At 44.5% G+C, this 19,712-nt stretch overlaps 1 protein-coding gene across 1 annotated transcript in view; it reads left to right on the plus strand.

Moving 5' to 3' along the window:
- Positions 1-19,412, plus strand: part of RGS6 (regulator of G protein signaling 6) — a 241,913-nt gene extending 222,501 nt beyond the window's left edge. The window contains exon 17 of the mRNA XM_005417659.3: positions 18,703-19,412. Coding sequence (XP_005417716.2) covers positions 18,703-18,753 — 51 coding nt within the window. The 3' untranslated portion in view covers positions 18,754-19,412. The remainder of the gene's footprint in view (positions 1-18,702) is intronic.
- Positions 19,413-19,712: the final 300 nt, after the last annotated feature.

A 19,712-nucleotide genomic window follows, 5' to 3' on the forward strand; every position in this document is an offset into this window, starting at 1 on the left:
TGACTGCCTGAGAAGCCCAGGACCTGCTCCTGGCCTTTTCTGAACCCAGGGTCAGGGATATTATTATCCTTTATTTTTATCTGATCCCATTCCCTCCAGAATACAGTATTTTTCACCACATTCAAAATAAACCCCACTTCAAACCCTAAAGTCTCATACCAAAAAAAAAGGATTTGATAGCCAACAAAATAAATCCGTGGAGGGAGGGAGATAGAGAATTTTGTAGACCTTATGTTCAGAAAACTGCTTTTCTAAATGTATTTCCCTAGCCCTTTTCAGATCCCTGGCAAAAAGTGTCAGCAAGGGAATACTTAGGAGCTTCATGCCATGAGGAGCAGGCTCCATTTCAAGCACACACCTTTTGAAGCATTGCTTTTAACCACACCCCCTATTGCCAGCTGCTCTGTATTGCCCAGGAAGGTTTCTGTTGCAGATTATGCCCCCTTCTCAGTCCCATCAGGGCACACATGGCCAGTTTGATTCAGTGGCAGGACTTGAATGTTATAAAGATGCTGAGTAATTTTCTCATAATTTCTTTTAATAGTCAGTGTCAGCTGTTTTTCTTAAGTTTTCTTCTACTTAATTTCCATGCAAGCAGAATCTACACAAAGGAACTTAAAGTTTGGATGGCTGGGTAAATGATTAAAAAAAAAAAAAAAGAAAATTCAGAGGCCAGTCAATAATTAGTGAATGGCATCTATGTGGTGAGCTCTACTTTTCTGTTGTCTGCCTGGGCTGAGAGGTTTTCATCTGATGGTTGTTTTATATTTTATCCAAATGCATATGTCCTTTGCCATTAGCTGATGGAGTCTGTTGGCGTATTTACTGGCAAAGATTGCATCTTTTGCACCTGGGAGGACTGCATGACCTGGCATGCACATATGTTTGTCTGCCCTTGCCCCTTTGCACACCCAGTGTATGTTTGTGTAAAGGCTGCTGTGGCTGCTGCAGCAGGCAATGGCTCCAGCGTCCACACCCCAGGTCTGTTCCCAGGACTGGGATAGGTGTGATTCAGTCTTTCAATTATTTATTTCTTTTTTGCACTTTGTTATTTTTAATTTTCCTTCATCTGGTGTGCAAGGCAGCCTCTCCAGCTCAGTGCCATTCTGCAGAGCTGTGGGCAGGCATTCCCTGTACGGCAGGCAGCCAGCCACACGGGCAGGCAGACAGGAAGAGCCAGCGAGCTGAGCAGCCAGCACCCACACCCACGGACATTCAAACTGCTCAAGCCAGCTCATCACTCTGCAGCCAGCCTGCCTCAGCTGCTTTTTATTTCACTAGAAAATGTCAGGCTTTGACTCAGAGCTGGATGCTATGGGGATGAGCTTTCCACGCATCCAGCTGGTCCCAGCCTGCCACCGCCATGCCAAATGTGCAAAGCACTGCAGATTGTGCTTTGCAAGGCACTTCTGTGAGCTGCTGGCAGTGCTCTGTGTACTGCTTCCCCACACGTCCTCAGCTGTGGTAGGCAGCAAACAGCCTTGTGTGGGGAGCCCTGCACCAGACAAGCTCTCAGCACCTCAACAAGGTGCTCGTCATCTTTGAAGACCACCATCCTGCCTTTCTGCTGGGTAGGAAGATGCATCACCTTGCTGGGAGAAAAAACAGAGATTCTAAATTTTGACAGGGAGTGCAGGAGTGCAATGTGGCCTGTGTAGCAGCTCACTCTCCTCTGACCCCAGTGCACACCAGAGCTCCCCTGCAAAATGCAGCTGGGTCAGACACTGACTTTCCAGCCTGCAGCAATATCATACTGCAGACCCCAAGTGCCTTGCTCCCCTAAGGAGCCTTGCAGAACACTCAGTCTTTTGTTCAGGTATTTTTTCTCCTGATATTGTGTCTGTAACTTGGCTGTTGGTGGGTCTTACCACCCCTGCAGGAGACCTGCATAGAGGCCCAGTGCCCAGCTGGGTACTGCTCTCCTCAGTCCTGCTCACTGGGACATGTCCAGCCAAAGTGACAGGAATGCAGCTCCTCTCTGTCACCTCTGCTGTCTTGTGATGTAGGGACACCACTGAGGCTACTTCCAAGAAGGAATCTGTGATGCTCTGAGCACTTGTATGACTCTAATACTCAGCCAAAGAGAGAGGCTGATGTTTCTTTTGCCTTTTCTCTCCTCTCACATCCAAAGAGAGGCAATTAACCCTTGGATTAATGCATGATAAATACTCCTTTGGGAACCACTGGACTGGGTACATCACTGCCTTCCTTCACTGCCAGCCAGGAAGGCTCCTTTATTCCTTGGTACTTGCTTTGAGGCCTTGGCTCCATTCTCTGTCTGGGCTAAAATGATGTGCCTCTAGCTGTCACTTTTGATAGCACTTTGGGACATCAAAGCTGATTCTGTGGCTTCCTCAATTGGTTTTAAGTGTGGAGGTTGCTTGTTTCTTTCTTCTGGATAAAAAATATTGCTTGTCTTAAAAGGGCCTTATGCTTTGGTCTCATATTTGGTGGTGCAGCAGGGACGATCTGCCCCATTTCTCCACAAGATGCTTAAGACTAACCTTGTAGACATCAGAGAACAGTGAAAGCTATGATAAACATGCAGAAGAATCAAAAGGCTTTGCCTAGACTCAGCTACACAACTTCTCATCCAATTTATCTGGTATGGTTTTAGCTTCTTTATGTCTTCTCTATCGATTTTTGCATTGGTCCTTTGTCCTGGGGATTGTTACTGCAGCTGAATGTGTGGCAGATGGTATGTCAGGTAGGTGGCTCTCCAGTGCAGTGCTTGTTTCCAGTGCATTGTGATGCACCATCATTACTGTGGTTTTCCCTTACATGTAGCTCCTTATTCCCTTCATGGCAGTTTTACTTCCATCTTACCACCCCCATTTTGCTGGTTCACCACATTAAAATAAGTGTCTCTCCTGGAAATCTGCAGAGCCCACAGCTTCCTGACTGCAGTGAGCTTTCTTTTGTAGCATTGAGTTTCTTCTCTTCTCTATAACTATTTTTCTCTCTTAGATATTCCAGCAAACATGCCAATAAATTATTTAGTTCTTCCTTGTTAGTGGCGATTAGATCTCCCTTGTGCCAAATGAATGAAGCGCTGCAGTGAGCAACCTTCTGAGGGATATGTTAATGAAGCCATGATGCACACACTTGTTTTCTCACAGTGCAATTGAATGTCTTCTTCCATATGAATAGTCCTGTACTCCAGGTACAAAAATATCAGTGCATTGAACTTGTCTGTATCTTTCTGTTGTCTTGCAAAGACATGCATATTGCTGTCTTGTGTTTTGACTTACTGGAAATATGCCTCTACTCTTTGGATAAATAGTCTAGGTTTACTGGCAGTGAGTGCAGTGGTGGTTTTCTTCCAGTGCTGTGTCCACTCAGACATTACTTTTTAATATTGTGAAAGCTACTGTGTTTTTTTCATCTCTCTGTACAAGAAGATGGAAGCCTCTGATAGCTGTTTGGCAGATGTTAACCAGAATCAGGCGTCCCCGCTTGAACAGTAACAGAAGGAAAATTCAGTGAACAAGAAATCAATACCAACAGCTGTAAGACACAGCAATGCACAGACATATATGGACCATTCAACAAACTCACCGGGGAAAAGTGACATTCTCTGCGAGTACAAGTAGTGAAGTCTCTCATTCTTTAAGGTGTTTTGATTTCTTATGTTTGCTGTTGCAAACATTGATTTCTGCTTTTTACATTTTTTAACAATTTTTTCTTTTTGCTGCTTCCTTATATTTTGCTGCTGTTTTAAAAGACTGCATTTAAGCTGAAGGGTTTTTTTTCTGTATTTTTATCTCCCTACTTCGTTCCCTGTTAAGCCAGAGAATGAGCAAGGTCGTAGAACTTCTCTAGAAAAGTTCACTCGCAGCGTGGTAAGTTCCTTTTCTTTTCCCTCCTCCCTTTCCTCAGAACTTCATTTTCAGCTGGGGGAAATGTGGATGCTTGACTTTTTATTTCATCCTTTATTTTTGCAGCTAGCATCTTTACAGCTTCTCTCTTAATACTGTAGCTCATCTAAATAGTAGCTCTAAAGAAGGGGCTGGGGGTGGCGGGGAGAAATGGCATAATGCTCATTCTAGCTTATCATCATTGCAAAACAAATTGATTTTTTTTTTGTCTAGAATTAAATACAAAGTTGCCTTTTTGCTGCATTCCCACTACAGTATTTGTTGTGGCTTTTCCTTGCACAATGAAGTAGAAGAGCATGGTTCTCATAGCTCCATTGCAGCAGTATCTTTTTGGTTCTGTAGTGCATGGATAATGATACCCCACATACATATCCACCCACAGCACTGCAGCCGCTTCCTCCGTTGCCCCAATCTGTCAGTGCTCATGTAAATAGTGATAAAAGTGCGATACCCTTTGCCTCATTTGTGATACTGATACCGGAAAAGGAGCCCAGTCACAGCAAGAAATATGACACTGTTAAATCTTTAAGACAAGGGGACAGCAGGACAGATGTCCTCGCTCCTTGTCCTTCATTAGTCTCCAATCTCCAGTCAGTCTGTCCAGAGTTTGGGCAAGGCCTGCTTGCCCCACTTGCATTCAGGAATCTGTCTGTGCAGCAATTTTTTTACAGAGCAGGAGAAGCAGGGAGAGGGGACAGGACCAGAGGCAGATACTGCAAGTGGAGTGGAGTAGTAGGGATACTGGGCAGCACTGGTTGTGTTTTGAGCTGCGTCAAAAACAGCGTGACCAACAGGTTGTGAAAGGGGATTCTGCCCATCTACTCTGCTCTTGTGAGACCCTCACCTGGATCCACCTCTGGAGATCCTCACCTGCATCCACCTCTGGAGTCCCCAGGACAGAAAAGACATCAGCTGAATCCAGAGAAGGACCACAAAGTTGATTGGAGGAATAGAGTACCTCTTCTGCAGGGAAAGGTTGAGAAAATTAGGTTTGTTCAGTCTGAAAAGTGAAGACTTTGGGGTTATTTAATTGTGGTCATTCAGTACTTTAAAGGAACCTACAAGAAAGATGAGAAGGACTTTTTACAAGAGCACATTGTGACAGGACAAGGGCAAATGAATTCAAACTAAAACAGAGTAGGTTTAGACTGGATGTTAGGAAAAAATCTTTACTGTGAGGATGGTGAGGCACTGGAACAGGCTACCCAGAGAACCTGCAGATGCTCCCTCCCAGGAGGTGTTCAAGGACAGGGTTAATGGAGCTCTGAGCAACCTAGTCTAATAAACAGTATCCCTGCCTGTGACAGGGGGGTTGGAACTACATGATCTTTAAGGTTCCCACCCAAAGCATTCTATGAGTCACACTCTTGCATGTGTGTATATATTTGTATATTTATATGTACACTACATACACACTCATGGCATATAAATATAGCACCTTTGTACATCCTGAGAGAAACAGGAAGGTGTGCAGGTAAGTGTGAGCTGCTGTAGAGCAAATAAGCCGAGAGCAGTTCTTCCTGACACTGCTGTGCTACTGCACAAGCAAACCCAAATGTAACATACAAGGCTTTGTAGTACATCCACTGGCAGACTTCCTGGGGAATGTATTTATATAGCTAATGCATATGCACACATTTAAAATATGTTGATACAAAATATATCACTATGCCCATCTGCATATTTACTACTTTCTAAGAGTCTGCCAGGGAGAGGAGTAGGAAAGATTTTTTTAAAAAAAATTTTTTTAAACAAACTATGCAGAAATATTTACATCGAGTGGTAAATTCTGCTCCCAGATTTGCCAAGTACATGGAAGAGTAACTCTCACTTTACTAGACTGGCTGGGTTTATAGTTGCACAGCCAAAGATGGATTTTTCTCTTGCATTTGATTTGAAGGGTAACTTGACAAGCTGAGTTTGGGATGCTATGATTAGAATGTAAGTAGCTGTAAAGAAAATTGTAGTAGATTGGTTGGTACTTTAGTTCATTTTTGTCTTACTGGTTAGCATGCTGTAAATAGTTTTTTTCATTTCTCTTAATAAAGATATAAAATCTCATCTTCTGATAGCATGGTAGTTACCAGAACTAAGAAGAGTCTGAATTTTTTATACTTTGCATTATGGCAGTTTGTCATTGCCATCAGATGAGAAAATAGTCACTATGCTGACATGTCATAATGTTCTCAGAGGACAGTATTACCAGTGAGAACTTTATGGCATACTCAGAGGACTGAATTAAGATGAAGTTAATTCTGTATGCTCTAGTTCTCCAATATGCAGTGCAGCTCCCTGACTGTGTAGGAGTGAGCAGTTCAGCAGTCCATACTTCCACTGTGCTTTGTGATTGCTCATTACAGGATCATATATTCAAGCTGGCCCTGCACAGGCATGACAAAGTTAAGTGTATGCTTAAGGTTTGGCTGGAACAGACCCCCAGTTTGTCTCTCTTCAAGGGAGGAGCACTGAGCCTATTTTGCAAGCAGATTAATATGAGATCATATTTTCAGTGATGGCTGTAAGAGAAGTCTCAAAACTAGTAAGGGCTAAAAGTTTTGCCTTAAGGAGCCATAATTGAAGTGAAATCGTCTCCCAGATTGACTGAACTATTAATTGCCTGTGGATCTGGGCCACCTCCAGACTGTGCTTCCCTGCCTGGCACTGCGAGGGCCAGTAGCCCCCTGGGAAAAATTTCAGATTTGGCTATAGCATGTGACCCAGCATTTTGGGAAATCACAGAATCACAGCTGGAAGGGACCTCTGGAGATCACCTAGTCCAGTTCTCCTGCTAAGGCAGGGTCACCTAGAGCAAGCTACACAGGCATGTGTCCAGGTGGATTTGGACTGTCTCCAGAGGGAGACTCCATGGCCTCCTTGGGGAGCCTGTTCCAATGCTCTGCTACCCTCAATGTAAAGAAGTTTATGGGACATAAGTCTGCCAAGCCGATCTCTAACCCAGCCCTCTATGTCCAAGGGAAGTCTCCCTTTCTCCCTCCTTCCTCTCTTACTTCCAAAGTCTGGGATTCCCAACTTCAGCACCAAAAACTGAGACATTCAGTAACTGGGCCTTCTCTGTGTCTTCTGTCACCAGGACATGCATCTGATTCAGCAGCAGCCCTACATTTTCCCAAATTTTCCTTTTGCTGCTAATGTACTTTAGAAAGCCTTCTTTTTGTCCTTCATGTCCCTTGTCAGATTTAAGTCTCCATAGGCTTTGGCCTTCTTTGTCACATCCCCACATACTCTGACTGTTCCTTCAGTCCTCCCACGCAGCCAGTTCCTTTTTCCACATCCCAGAATCTGTTTGAGAATTATTAGAAGCTCCCTGCTCATCCAAAGGGGTCTCCTGCCCCCTTTGCTTGGTTTCTTGCTCAAGGCAGTACCCTGGTCTTGAGCTTGGAAAATGTGATGCTTGAATATTGACCAGCACTCTTGGACGCCCTTTCTTCTAGAGGCCTTCCTTTTACATCATTGTACTCAAATCTGGGGAACTTTGGGGAACATTGCATGTGGCATACAGCCAGAGCAGGAGCATGGAGGTAGAGGTTCATGAGGTTCATGATCCTTTCCTTGCTGAAAATCCTGTACTTATAGTGTTGCTTTCCATATCAGAAAAAGCTGACTTGTAGCCAGAAGACCAAACATGTCCAGCATCTTAGACAGGGAGTCTTCACCTGAGTGAAAAAAATCAGACTTTCTAAGTTTGCCTTTTCTGGTTTCTTGGGTCTCACCATCTCTTGATTGACAAAGACAGGAAAAAATGCAACACTTCAGAAAGAGAAACTAAAGAGAAACAAAAAAGTTTTGTGTTGACAAAGTGCAAAGAGTATTGCAGGCTTTTTGTCTCTTACTTGAGTTAAGCCCCACTTGTGAAAAATCTTACAGGGCTCCAAAACTGGTCTCCTGCACTGGGTCAAAGCTGTACACCTGGTTTTGGGAGCACAGACTAGGAGCAAGTGGAAGTGGTTTTACCCACAGGGCTCCTGCTTATTTCAGTCATAACTCAGGGATTAGCTCCAGACCATTTGACATACTTTAGCAAGACACCATGAAGTTCTGCTAGGCAACCAGAGGCTTTCCACCTTCACATGGATCAATGGGGAATAAGAAAGAGCAGGGCTTTACATGACTTTTTTATACCAGTCTTCAACTCCTTCAAGACCCACTGTCTTGTCTTCCTTGGCTTGATACTTTTGCCCAACAGAACGCATCTCATGACTAATGAATGCACCGAGTTTTTGCACCAAATCTTTCTGAAAGCCACATCCTATCTGGTCCACATTAAGCATGACACTAAGAGCAAGATTTTGACAGGGCAATTTTCATTGTGGTGATGGTTTACCTTTTACTTCCAGGTCCTTACAGAGTATCAGCTGATACCTTAGTGCAGTAGCCAAAAGGGGGTTGTGCCCACTGTGGTCAGATCCTTCTGTACCAAAGGGCATAGTTTGCAGTGCCTGTCTGGATTCCCCTTGGAGCAAGGGATCATCTGTCTGATCCAGCCCCCAACAAGCCAGGCACCCTCAGCCTCCTCAACTTACCTGACAGAAGTCTGAAGCTGTGATGTCCATGTGTTTCATGGCAGCTTTGTGGTCCCAGAACCAAACGTGGTCATCAGTCATCTGGTGAGCATCAAAGGGCCACATCTGCATGGTAGAGCAGCACAACACTACAGAGCACATGCTGCCCAGCACTGCTGGAGCAGAGGGGTGGCAGATGTCTTTTCTCCTCTCTTCAGATTTTGAAGAGTCCTCACAAATACATAGACAGCACAATGGTAAGATAAACATCACAGTACCTGGCCCCTTTGGCCCTGTGTCAGGCTCCCATGCTCTGGAATCACAGGTATAAAGCTAGGCTGGCACTTCATGCTCTCCAGGGTGCCCTGGGGAATGGTCGATATCCCAGAGCTGCAGAGCTGACAGAGCTTGGGAGCTCTTACTAATCCATCTCATTTCAAAAAGGATGGCACTGCACATGGTGGCAGGTTTATCTTATTACAATTTTCCTTTTGAATACAACAAGGATTGACATTATGAAAGCAGAGTTAGCCTGTCTTCTCTCCCAAGTGAAGATAAATGGCATCATAAAAATCAGACACCATGTATCATATATGTTATAAATAATATCTAGTATTGAGGTAATAACTTAATTTTAAAGACACACATACACACAAATCCATATATCTACATCTCTCTCTTCTGTCATATTTCATCATCTCACTAATTAAAAGGAGCCTGCTATACTATTTTTAGCCCTGCAGCCTCAGCCTAGCTGTTTAAACCACTGTAGTTTCCCATCTGCTTTAGAAATTATTTAATAATCAGATAGACAGAAGCTTAGTTCTCATAAGCTGAGATGATCCTTCAGGGCCAAGTGTAGAAGGAAAATATATTTTAATGAGTACATTTAGGGGAACTACTGCTGCTTTTTGTCTCACAAAGGAAGCCACCAAGCCTCTGCCTAACTTGTGCTGGTAGCCATTTGCATTTAATAAAGGAGGAAATAGGAGCAGGCTCCTTTGTTGCATCTTAAGCATTATCTCTGAAAGCAGCAATGGGTATTTCAGCAATAACAGGGATTAAACCTACGGATACCAGCCTCAGCAGGTAACTTAGATAAGCCTGGGATGTCATACCCAAACTTGAATTCAACCTTTCCTAAAATGGCTATATTCCAGGGAAGGAATTTTCCCTGGAAGAAAACAGGTGTTAAAATTTCTGACTCAGTGTCCAGGTGGTGACTCAGTGCCAAGACCTCAGGATTTTATTCCCAACTGATATTTCTTTAAGAAAAAGGCACACCCACATGAACCACTTTTTAGAGGATAAGAGTTCTCAGTCTTTGTGTTTTAAGGGACAAGAGAGTGACCAGAGCAATGATCTATTCTTTAGGCAGAATTTTTACAAATTCTGGCTGAGCTGACGGATGTGGGACACTGTTACATATTATATTCCTGGACTGGAAAGGGTCTTTACCTGAAGGAGGCAAAGAATCTCTTGTGTAAATTCAATGCAGTGTTGAAAGAAAATAAGGTGAAGGATGAGATGGTCTGTGTTCAAGCTGTGTTGGAAGTAGACTTTAGATTAAGGATGTAAGAATAAGGGTTTTCAAATGACCCTTCTTCAAAGAATCCTGGACATTTTGGATGGAACATTTTGCACAGCACATCAATGAAGATTGAAGATTGTCTCAGTTCCCAGACACAGGTTAATAACTGCATCGACAGACTGGCCCAGCTTCATTAACCATAGCATAGGCAGAAGAAGAAGCTGGGAAGCAGGAGTTGCTGTCATCCTTGTGTTAGCAGCACCAGTCTAGTGATTTTGTATTTTCACCCAGAGGCATTGTAGGCAAAGTCCCACATGACATCCTTAATGGCTGTGGAGCCAGTGCTCCAACTGGGTTTCTCATGCAAGGATAACTTTTCCGGAAACAGGAATGACTGGAGATCTTGTATTCAATGTATTTATCATGCTCAGTGCCCAATATGCTTTTTGTCTGGAGCCTAAAATGCCCTCCTCCTCCTTGCAGTGATGCAAACTGATATTAGCATGGTAGCATTTCCTTTGCTTTAGTTTTCTGGTATCTTTTGGTAATTTTATATTGAACAACTCTTGTTTCAGGATGTAAATGCATCCCAGTTCAGTGCCCAGAGAAATCCACAGTTGCATATTTAATTTCAGTTCCATATGTATCAGTTCTCTTGCATTATATATCTGTGAAAGTTTTAGTTTCTACCCTGATTGCCTGGCTGTCCCTTCCTTGATGTTCTCAGCTGTCTCCCAGCTCCATGTTGTCACTTCTGTTTTTCTCTGCTGCTGCTTCCCCATCTTCCTGACCCTGAGCTTAATCCCTTGGCCACTGCTACTCATGCTCTTTTTTATGTCTTCTTGGTTTGCGTACTGTTGGATCAGAGTCTCAGTCAAACTCAGTCCTATTCTTAATTCATGAGTGTCATGTCACACATGTGAAATGTGTTGATGGAATCTTATCTTTCTCAGGTGAACTGTGTGATGTTTTGCACAGCTGTGTCAGTGTGACATATTATAAATAGTAACCATGAAAGAAGTGAAGAAGGTGTAAGGCTGGAGAAAGAATTGCTGCCCAATGTCATCTTTTTAACTAGTTCCTTGATAATCTCATAAAGCTGTCATATATTTACCACTTTTCCCACTTTTTCACTTTCCCAGCTCTACCAGCTTGCATAAATAGATCACAGCATTTGAGAATATGGAAAGTATTCACAACCTCCAATAAAGACAAAGGTTTAAGCCATTATTGGTAGAGAATAGCGGTTGAAAAAGTGGAAAGTATAAAAAGATGATATACTGAGATGCTGGTGAAGTGGCTATCAGAATAGATAGCAAGAAGGGAAGGGATACAGGAGTGGATTCCAAAGTTTTTTAGATTTGTCATCAAGAAAAGACATCTGGGAAAAGGGTTTTTTTATCATTAGAGGGTATTTTACTTTAAAAGAAAATGTGCTCACTTGACTACTCCAATCATTACACTGGCTTGTGCTGAGAAAAGGAACTTGCATTACTGAGGTGGTGGGAAGCATCAGAATGTACCCAAAGCACAAAGGGGCTGCAGCCCATATTTGCAGCCTGCCCTGTGATTGTTCCCATGGTGTGACAGCCAGTCAGTGTGCACAGCTGGGGCTGCAGAGGGCTGCATGCATGTCCTGCACAGCACACGCACTGACTTGCCACTGCAGGCAGGGATGTACCATGCCTGCCCTGGGTATTGTCATGGTACCTTACCTGGTTTGGTCAGGGGTAAGTTGCATGTGTCACCTGTATGCTGCACAATCTGCTCTAGATACAGGGTTTCCTTTAAGGGGTAAGTATTCATTGTTTCTAGTAAGTATTCTAGCTTCTAATCCTTCACTTCCTAAAAGCATTGCTGTGTCGTGCTGCTGGCACAGGATGGCAGCTTCCTTTTGCCCCTGCAAGGGCAAAGTGGGTGAGTGATCTTTGTGCATACCATTTGTGAAATTGCTTGGGGACCCTTCTAGATGAAAGGCACTATAGAGACTTCAAACACACCATTAATTTGCTGTATTTTATTTGAGCCACACACAAATCCTGGAAGACAAAAGCAGGTACCTTCTCGCAGCTGTAACAGGTCTAACTGCAGATACTAAACCATGACCTTAGCAAGGTGTTTGGGAGGGAGGGTGTGCTTAGCCCCTGCTGTGATTTCAGCCAAGTTTATTTTGATACTCCAGAGAGATTTGATGTTTCAGTGGTGCATCCATTTTCCTCTGTACAAGACATTTACATATCTGGTTCCCAGTCGTGCTGAAAGCTGTCAAACAAGCTGAGTCCTTTGCACAGCATCACACCCTGCCCTAGAGGCAGACCAGCAACATTCAGTTAGGGCATTTCTGAGGTGGCTTGAAAAAGCAGTCTGCTACACCATTGTGTACTGGCTGCAGTGATCCATCTGCTTCTCTGTCTTCCTGGGTTTGTGTCAAAGGGAGGAAAATATGCTTAATCTGCAGTCCACAGACAGCTTCAACCAATGCCAAAACTGGTTCAGTCTTAGCTATAAGGAGCCCAGACTGTACCACAAAAAAAAAAAAAAGAGGATCTTGTGGTACTGGTGGGATGGTAGAGGAGGGCTGCAGCTATTATGAAGCTGTGCTAGGAGTGGGTGAATACAGAGATCCTGGTTTGTGCCATATGCAGTGGTGTACTGGTTTTTCTCCAAGCAAAGTGCAATGCTTCATTTAGGAAGCATAAGAAATCCTCAAAACTTAAAATGGGAATAGATGATGCTGGTTTTAATTGGACTGAAGCTCTGAACTGTTCCCATAAGAGATATGAGCTAGAAGAGCAAAAAAGCAGTATCATATGTGGGAATGTAACCCATGGTGGTCGAGTTTCACTGTGATGGGCAGGAATGGCAAGAAGCTCAGGTAACTTGTCAGTCACGCCTTAGAAAAGGAGTGGGGCCCACTCTGCAGGAATTTGGGAGTAACTCATGAGACTGTAGTGGCTGGAACAGGTGAGCATTCCACATGCTGGGAGCATCTGGCCCCACCTTACCCTCTACAGCCACTTTGCAGCACCTGTTTTCAGTTTGTGTTAGTGTGTAATTGGTGGTATTGTCTGCCACATTTTGTGTGTTAATTTATGTTACTTATGTTCATAGTTTGTATGTCTGTGTTTATTTTGTGTTGAACTAAGTTATTTTCCAGTATTGTTTATGTTTTTAATTCAGTTTCTTATTTAACTTCATTAATTTATGTTACGCTTATCTTATGTTGACAATGTATATCTTAATGAAAAAATCTAATAAAAGGATTATTTTTTAAAAGGCACAAAAATAAAGCTTCCCCAACCTCTGTATTGTAATATAACATTGAAAACCAAACAGTGCTGGCAGTGCTAGGGCCATCACAATCTCTTCAGAAGTAAAATTTGGTTGCAGGATGTTGTTTGCCCACTGCCAAATTTCTTGCAGTATGTTAGCTAACAGATAGGAAAACTGAGCATTGCCAGTGATGATGTGGAAAACCTCAGATTCAAACCAATGGAAGGAGAATTATCTCACCTCCACTGGAGATGCAGACCAGCCCCAGTTCTCTGCAAAGGGGGATGGGGCAACAGTGCTCCCCGTGAGATGACTTCTCTTCCAGGAAGGTGATGCTTCTGTCTGGAGCAGATTGGGCAGCAGGCTGGGAAAAGGAGAGCCCTGAACACAAATGAGGGGTAGAAAGCAAGAAGTGGGGCCAGCTGTAACAAACAAAGCCCCAGGCTGGTGGGTGGAAATTGTGGAGGTGAGCAGTCAGCTTGGTCTGTACTGACATTGCACAGGGGAGCCTGTGCTGCCATCTCTCCTCTCTCCCCCCGCTGCAGCCACAAAGCTCATTATGGGATAAATCCTGCCTGGTGTTCAGGTAAGTTGTTGACAACCTGCATGGGAGCTCAGGCTTGTGCATGCTGGGGAGGGGAATGTCTGCATGCTGAGTTGCACTGTGCTGGGCAGAGCATAGCAACATTCTGTGACGCCATGGGCACTGGACAGAACTAAACTTTCCACTTAAAAATATTTTTAAAATATTCTCCCAACTATGCAAAGTGCTAGTTTTGGCCGATAAAAGCAAGGAGCAAGATGGAAACTCTGCTGGCTCATACAGTAGGCTTGAAAGTAGCGCTGTCCCTTTTTTGCATCAAATTCCAGACACCCTTTTTTTCCTTCTTACTTGGTTTCTTGGCTATGTTAAATTGCTGAATTTTGCTTCATTAAAATAAATGCTGATTGCACTTTACACTTCAGCTTAGCAGCTGCTCAGCAAAGGCTCAGCCACTGAAGATGGTAACCATCTCCTGTGACCTGCAGGTTAATCTTTATTGCAATGGGCCTCAGTGAGCCCTGATGGTCCACAAGTGCTGAGATCCAATCCTCTGCTGGACATGCAGCCAAGGAGTTAGGATGGCCACATACTTGGAAGTCATATTCTAGGGGACATTTTCATTAGGTTTATTAAGAATTCCCTGATTTTTTTCCTTAGGATACTCCAGATCCAGATTTTACACTGTCTTTAAGAAATGGCTCCAGTCATGGGGGTGTTCAAGGGCAAAAAAAAGAGCCAAACCAGATTCATTCAGCAGTGCAGAGAGAACTGGACATTACCAGATGCAGTGAATGTCATCCTTGCCTGTAAGCTGTGGAACAGCTCAATTGCTTGCAGGACATGAGAGAGAAGGAAGCCTTCCGGCATCCAAGACAACACACAACATATGCTGTACAACATATGCCCTACTGCTTGTGCTGTGCTGTTTCAGTGACAACAGTCTGGGCTTTTAATTGTTGTAACCCTAATTAGTAGTGACAAATATTTTGGGACTGGAGGACTTAGGATTTCTTTATAGGCTTTAGACTCCATGTAAAAAGTTCACTCCTTACATCCACTCTAATCTTGCCTTAAGTTATTCAGCATATACATGTGGCACAGTAAAAGAAGCACTGAAGTGTGCTGAGCTTGAGATGGTACACTTTCCAAATCCCCTGCCAGCCTGGCTTAGATGAAATTTCTCCTGGAAATACAGCAGTTGTTGTTGACATTCTCTTACAGTGGGGAAAGGAGAGGTAGAGACAGCCGCTGGTTTCGTGCTAAACAAAGATGCATGGAAGGAAAACATAATTTATTTTCGTTGAACCTTTTAAAAGAAATTAGGTGTTGCTTGTGCCAGACTTTCACATCATAATAATTGGAAACATCCTTGCTCTGTCAGATATATCCCCAAGGGAATTCCACCCGTTCCATGTGGTAGGGGAGACCCAACATGCTCTCCCAGACCTGAACTTTTTTGGCATGTGTTGTACCCGGTTAAGAACTATTTCAGCCACCTCCAGCTTTCTCAGAGCAGCCTTTCACCTGACTGACTCAGGCCCTCACACAGTGCAGCCTCAGGGAAGGGTTGTGGGATCACAAAGAATACAGGGGTGCATCTCATTTCTGCTGTCTCAAGGTGGACACAGGCCACCCTCTCAGTTATGCAGACGCCTCTTTTCCGGACACTAAGCAATGACACTAAAGCATGCTGTTGCCATCCTGGACTCTTTGGCCATGGACGCCCTCTTGGCAAGCAGGGGCAGGCAGGTTTGGATGGACTGGCTGGGGGTCCTGGGGAGAGTGCTGGCTGCCTGCGGGGTGAGACGCTGCCCTATTCCAAAGAACCCATTGTGTCTGATGCACTTACGTTTTTCTCAGTCAGCTGATGCAAACTTTTGTGTCTCTTGAAGGGCTTTGTGCCTTAGAAGCCCTGCAGGGCTAAACCTGAAAGAGAGATACCATGGGCCAGCCCCTCAAGTGGTGTAAATCAGCAGCACTTCTGTGAAAACAACTGAGTCATGTTGATTTATATCAGCAGGTGGATTGCAGATCCCATCCAGCTTTTCCACCTGTTATACACTGTTTTACTCCCTTCTTGTTTATTTTAGTAATAGGAAAGAGATACCAGTTTTCCTAATGAAATGCAAATTTTTCCTGATCCTCTTTTATTTTAATGAGGAAGTCTAAGATGAGAGAATCCTAAACTGAACATCTGCATCCCACCCAAGCCCAGCCTGCAGATATCTGTATCACTCAGACCCATATTGTGAGGCTGACACTTGGCCCTGCATTGGGTTGAAACAAAATCCCCTACACCAGTATGCCTCTAGTTGGGGGTTGAACATTACAGCACTTTGGCTTGTAGTAAAAAATGTCACAGCATTAATCCCTTTATGCAATTTCAGGGATCCTTTTGCCATCTGTCCTAACACGGAGGTGAACGCAACAGCCAAGCAGACAACATTGCTGCCTGCTTCTTGCTGTCTTAAAACAGAGCTTCTTGCACCCATCTGTTTGCATGTCCCTGTCCATGAGGCCGTTCCCTGGCACAGTTATCCTCGCAGACAGACGGGTTTTGCACAGGGGACTCATCCCAGCCTGCAGGCGGGAAGTTTGCTGCAGTTCCCAGGGTAACGCCTTTCCCATGAGACAGGGGAGCTGCAGATGGAGGCCACTGCTTTTCCCCGCAACAAGACGCAGTTTCCACTGGGAAACCCAAGAGCAAAGTTTCGCTCTGCGCAAATCACGGCCATTGGCTCAGTTTCCAGCCCACCACCTTCTCCAGGGCAGCCGTCCTCTCTCCTCAGCCTGGCCCACTACCGGTGTTTCTCCTTCCTGCTTTGAACACAGGAATGTTGACATGGGGGATGTGGAACAGTGTTTGCTCCTCAGCCCTGCTGGAACCTGACGCAGGGAGCTGGCATAGCCCCAAGCCACCTGCCTGTGAGAAGATAACAAGAGGAGCTGCCTGTCGCAGATTAGTTAGAGTCTGACTGAATAGGCATTATATAAACCGAGGATTATTTGTTTGGTTTTTTTTCACTAAGGAACTACCCAAATATTGGTGGAAACTAACTTTTTTCCCCCTAAACTCAGCCACGTTATTCTTCCAGGAATTAACATCCATATCTTTACCTTCTTCTTCCTATAAATAGGATTCAGGAACTGATAATTCCTTAGCACTCTCTCTGGTATTCCTCAAGAGCCACAAAATGACAGCCTTGGTCTTAGCCCCCCCAAGCCATGTTGCTCTGCAGAAGACTTGGCCACTCCCTGGGGCAGCACTAGGCCAACCTTTACAACAGTGCATTTAAAAATAGTGATAATCAAAAATTTGATTTATACTGCAAACAACAAAAACCAAAAAAACCTGCGTATCTTGAATGGTGTGTCTGCAGAACTCTGGGATGGAGCTGGCCATTCCCATGCTGAGCCCTGTGTGTGAGGCACAGAGCAATGGCTGTGGGCCTCTCCTGCCAGGCAGGACAGTCGGCACAATGACAGTGTTTCCCTCAGCCAGCTGCTGGTATACAGAACACAGACAGATTAGGCTGTGTGTGCTCATGCAGCTGAACAAATTATTTGGTGAAAGTCACACATCGCAGTAATGAAATGCCACTTCTGTAGGGAACAACTACATCCTCCTGGAATAGCCCTATGTGGAAAGAGATTAGAAATCAAAGGGAGGTGGGAAGTGTTTGTCTTTTCCTAGAGTGTTAACTTGTTTAAAAATATTTATTTCCAATAGCCTGCTAATTTTTACATTTCAGAATTTTTTTCTACATTTTATGCTTACTTTTTTTCACTGAATAATCAATTTCTCTTGCTCTTTTTGTGGCTCTTTCTTTGAAACAGCAATCAGTAAGACTTCCTATTGCAAAGGAAATCTTGGCTAAATATAGTAATGAAGAGGAGGTTGTTTAAGAGCTGCTAGATATTCTACAACTCTCTGGTATTCCGTGAATGTTTATTTCATGCAAGACTTTTTTTTTTTTTCCTTTAAGAAAACCATAATTTTTAAAGAGGAAAGTTCACCACAGAAATACAGCAACTAGTGCAATACCTGAGACAGTTTTTCACTGTTATATCAGCAATTGCAAAGCCGTCAGTATTCCCTATGTGGCTATACCCTGTCTGTAAATGGAGAACAGTGGCTGCAGGTCCGTAAATAGGTCCTGTAGGTCCTTTGCTCTTGAAAGCAGGTGTTGCATGGTCTAAGTTAGGGCAGGAGTTCAGATGTGCAGGTGACCTTCCTTCTTGCTAGTCCTTGGTCCTGCCAGTGGGAAAGCTCATGTGGATGACAGCAGGGCCTGAGCAGGGCTGCCACAGCCACACTCTTGCATTGGTGGCTTGGAGGAGAGCACAGGGACAGCAGGGAGGCCAAGCAGGAGAGAACGGACACCAACTCATGAGGCAAGTGACCAAGGAGTGTGCCAAGGTCAGTGACAGCAGCGCAGGAACAGGCTCAACTGTTTCTGAAACTACTTTTTTCCTAGACCTGCTTGTGGTGGATGCTGTGCAACTGATACGGATTCACAGACTGTGAGAGGGACATCCAAGTTTTCACAGCAGCATTGGCTGTGCATCCCTCCCTAAGAGCTCTACCCCTGTGCTGGGTAGAGCTCTGCACCAGCAGGACAGCACGAGTAGCAGTGAGTGTAGGACAGGGCTTTGCTTTTACCAGTTCCCATGAAACTGGAGAAAGAAAATATCTTCACGAGACCCAGGGCACATCCTTGAGTGATAGCCACTGGACACCATTAGGCACAACTCCTCCTTGCCAAACCACTTTCCTAGGGCAGAACTGCAGGCACATGAAATTCTAGAGGCAGGCTCACCCCACCTGCCTCCCTTGTCAGGAGAGCCTTGTGCCCCACTCTGGGGGAAGGCCCTTGCCCCTCACTCCCAGAGAAACCATTCCAAGACATCACTTACACCTCTGGATCTCTTCTGTCTGTTTTTCCCTCCCTCCAGGGAAAGTCTCTGGCAAGCAAGCGCCTCACGGGCCTGATGCAGTCCTCCTGACAGCTCCGGCCGACCGCCCCATGGGAGAGACAGCTGGGACCACTGCCAGGGACGGGGCATTTCGGGGAGAGCAGGTCCCTGCTGGGGAGACAGCCTGAGCAAGTGGAAGCAGAGAGCCACACGCCAGTGGAGCACCTCTCTTCACAGTTTACACCAACACTTCCCTGTCTGCACAGCTCCTTAAGGACCCTGAGCTCTGTGCAGGTACTTTGTCTCCAGCTGAGGTTTGGAGAACACTTCACCATACACAGGAGGTCAACAAGGCGAGGGCTTGCTGTTTCGTTATTTAAGGAAACAGACCCAACCACAGCTTGGGGAAAGAAGAGCTGAGAGAGATCAGTGTTTTTCCTCATATCTTTCCTCCCTGGCACAAACATGACTGTAATAAGATGGCGCCGCAATCTCACTTACTCCCTTTCATGTGGCCGTCTGGATCCAATAAAATATCTGGATATTTTAGCTGGAAGCTGCTTCTCCTTCTCACAAAATCCCAAATGCATTTCACCTGCAGATTCACTGACTTTAACTTGGTTTTTCTTTCCTATGTTTCTCCTCCTTTAAAACAATGGGGGAAAAAATTAAGAAAGGCATTAAGTTCATCACCCATTGTCCTTCCAATAGCATGTAGCATGTCCAGAGATGATACCAGATCCTCAGCTGAAGTGAGGAAAGCAGGAGTGGTTTTCATCACCTGAGGATCTTCCCCCTTGAGTTAGACTGGTCCTGGTGCAAATTCTCTGACGTCGGCGGAATTGTTCTGCATGTGTGCGTAGTGCAAATGTGATCAGACTCTGCCTGATGCTCAAAAAGTCATGTTTGAGATGTGCAATGCACACACACACACACACACACACACACACACACAGAGTATTTAAAGTGAGTTGGTTTATATTTCATTTAATTTTCTATTTATTTAAGATTTTGCATACCTAATCAATGATGGATGTTCAAACTTTTCT

The sequence above is a fragment of the Geospiza fortis genome, unplaced genomic scaffold (assembly GCF_000277835.1).
Source record: "Geospiza fortis unplaced genomic scaffold, GeoFor_1.0 scaffold54, whole genome shotgun sequence".
NCBI lineage: Eukaryota > Metazoa > Chordata > Aves > Passeriformes > Thraupidae > Geospiza > Geospiza fortis.